This window comes from Vairimorpha ceranae (assembly GCF_000988165.1).
Source record: "Vairimorpha ceranae strain PA08 1199 chromosome Unknown NODE_238, whole genome shotgun sequence".
Taxonomy (NCBI): domain Eukaryota; kingdom Fungi; phylum Microsporidia; family Nosematidae; genus Vairimorpha; species Vairimorpha ceranae.
In genome coordinates, this window is record NW_020169533.1 from 1 (window position 1) to 3,089 (window position 3,089).

The 3,089-nt window shown below is 35.9% G+C and overlaps 1 protein-coding gene across 1 annotated transcript; it reads right to left on the reverse strand.

Annotated features, from left to right (window-relative positions):
- AAJ76_2380003054 (krab-a domain-containing protein) lies at positions 1-3,054 on the reverse strand (the record flags this gene model as incomplete). The annotated part of the gene is made up of 1 exon (XM_024474737.1): positions 1-3,054. A coding segment is annotated over one exon (3,054 nt), but the record flags the coding sequence as incomplete, so codon positions are not given.
- Between the last annotated feature and the right edge of the window lie 35 nt (positions 3,055-3,089).

Genomic DNA, 3,089 nt, shown 5'->3' on the forward strand with positions numbered 1-3,089 from the left:
ACCATAATTTAAGACACCAATCCCTTTTAGATCGTAATGTCTCTTTTTAACAAATCTTCCATTCTCTAACCTCACAATGTACGAATCTCCTAGACACAACTCAATCACTTTACCCATACCTAGAAACCTACCCTTACTGTATTTACTACACCCAGTCAAATTTTCTCTTTTAGCAACTCTTACGATCTGGTTCTTTTTAAATTTCTCTCTGTACCAACGTCTAAACCGTCTAGCGTACCTACCCTGCGGACTATTCTCAAGCATTACCTTTCCTGTGTCATCATTCACTGCCTCTATTGGCGTGCATCCTAATCCAACATGAAAACTCAAATTATACGTTTCAATAGCCTCGTAAACTTTATCTTTGAACTCAACTTCCTTGCTTTTTAACATTCCTTCACGCAACGTTCTAATAATGCGTTCCACTCTTCCATTGCTTCTATGAGATTCAACTCCAACTTTCCTGTGCTCTATATTCATCGTACTACAAAGTTCTCTCAACTGTTCGTTACAAAATTCTTTACCATTATCTGTAATTATCTCTTCCGGCTTTTTCCCTTGGGAACATAATTCTTTAATAAGGCTTACTATTGCCGTTGCGTGCTTACTTTCTACAACTCTTGCCCATGCTCTCCTAGTAAAATAATCTATCGCAACAACAATAAATGCTTTTTCCTCTCTAAATTCGATCAAATCTAATCCCACTTTCTCTAAATATCTTGTTGTACTCACAAAATCCGTACCGCCGCTTGTTTTCCTATTAAACTTCTGACATGTTTCGCAGTTCTTCAATACTCTCTCAATCTGGTCTTTCACCCCTGGCCAATAGAATTGCTTCCTTATTTCGTAGTATACGCTCGTTCTACCTCTATGGCTTAACTGAAGATGACAATCCATTATTAACTTATCTCTTTCATTGGCCGGTGGCATTGTTTGCTCTTTCCCATCGTCAAATACCCAAAATTCTTGTCCATCAATTATTTTCACATGCTTTTTCCTTTTACCTTCAATTTGTTTATCTCGTCTTTCCTTTATAACTCTCCGCTTATGATCCTCCTTATTCGTATAAACTCTGCTCAATGCGTCCGGAACAACCATTTCATCCCCAGGAATATACCTAATCTCAAAATCAAATTCCTGTATCTTTTCAACCCATCTATTAATTCTGGCATTATTAAAATCCGATTTCTTTCTAATCTCTGCTAATGCTTTATGGTCCGTTTCAATTTTAAACTTTCTGCCTCTTAGCTCATATTCAAATTTCTTTACGCCCCAAAACACGGCATACATCTCCTTCTCTGATATACCATATCTAACTTCCGTCGGAGTGAACTTTTTCGAAGCCCATTGTACGGGTACCCATTCTTCTTTACTATTTTTCTGTAACAAAACTGCACCCATACCTAAATCACTCGCATCCGTCCTCAATAAAAATTCCTTATCATAATCAGCTATTTTCAATTTCCCTAACTCCCTCAGTACCTTCTTTAAGTTATCAAATTCTGCATTCATTTCCTTTGTCCATTTCCAGTTATTATTCTTCCCCTTCAAGCTATCTGTCAAGTTTATCGTTAATCCAGCATAATTCTTAATAAAATCTCGAAACCATCCCGTCATTCCCAAAAATCGTCTTACTTCTGACACACACGTCGGTATTGGAAACTCTAACGCTTCATTTTTCTTTATCTCTGACGGCACTATCTCACAACCATTCAACGTCACACCTAATAATTTTACTTCCTGCTGACAAAACTGAATCTTATTAACGTTCAACTTCATATTATTTTCACTTAATCTTCTAAGCACCTCGTTTACAATTTTATCATGGTCTTCTATACTTTTACTATATACCACTATATCATCCATATATATTTCTACACCTTTCCCTTTTAAATCTCTAAATACTCTATCCATAATCCTTTGTAATATCTGCGGGCTGTTCTTATAACCCATCACCATGGAATTCCACTCATATGCCTTGCCGTTAAATTCAAAGGCCGTTTTATGCTTATCTTTTTCCTCAATCTCAATACTATAAAAGCCTTCTTTTAAATCAAAAACGGTCATATAATTTGCGCCCTGCGTTGCTCTGATAACGTCTCTTATATTTGCTAATTTGTAATTATCCTTCTCTACAATATCGTTTAGCGCTATCAAATTACTTACAAGTCTGATATCACCATTTGGCTTGCGTAACGCTCTTATTGGATTTCTCCACTCCGAATTCGACTCTCTAATAACTTTTCTATTCATTAAATCCTCTAGATGCTTTTCCGTGTCTCTTATCAATGATTGTGGAACCATCTGTCCCTTCTTATATATTTTTTTTCCTTCCTCCGTAATAATTTTACATTTTTCTATTTTACAGTATTTCACTTCCTCCTTACCATTATTAAATACCCCACTAAACTTTTCAACGTATCTCTCCAAATTCAATCTTTTCCGTTTGTTACCCTCTTTAGGCTCGTACTCTTTTTCCTTTGACTCTATTTTAATCCTTGACCCTTTCTTGGATCGTCTATATCCCCTTTCTTGGACTGTCTCAGAGTCACTACTATTTTCAAAACCAACCCTCAAATAATTTAAATTACCTTTATTACTATTGTTATATCCCTCCTTCGACCTTCTCAAATAGCACCTCCTAACCACGTGACCTTCTTTATCACAATAAAAGCATCTAATGCTCCTTCTCTCGTTCCCTACTCCTTTGTTAACTCTCATAGCTTCCTGAACCGTTTGTACCACCATCTGCGTTAATTCCTTAAATTCATTTTCTTTCCTTTTCTTTTCCTCCGATTCTCTAACTCGCATAATCAATTTTTTTCTAATCTCGACAATTTCTTCTTCCTTACTCGTATTTCTTATAATAAAAATTTTTAAATCCTTGGAAGCTCTGTCAAAAATTTCCCTTCTCCATTCCTCTTTCTCAACCTCGTACAACTCTAACGTATACATAATGATTTCTAATTCCTCTAACAGTATTCTGACCTCTTGGCCACAGTCATCGCTTGACAGCTCAGTTTTTAGTATCGCCCCCATATTAGTGCTTAACATAAATTAGGGTTTAATAAAATAATAGAATATAACAT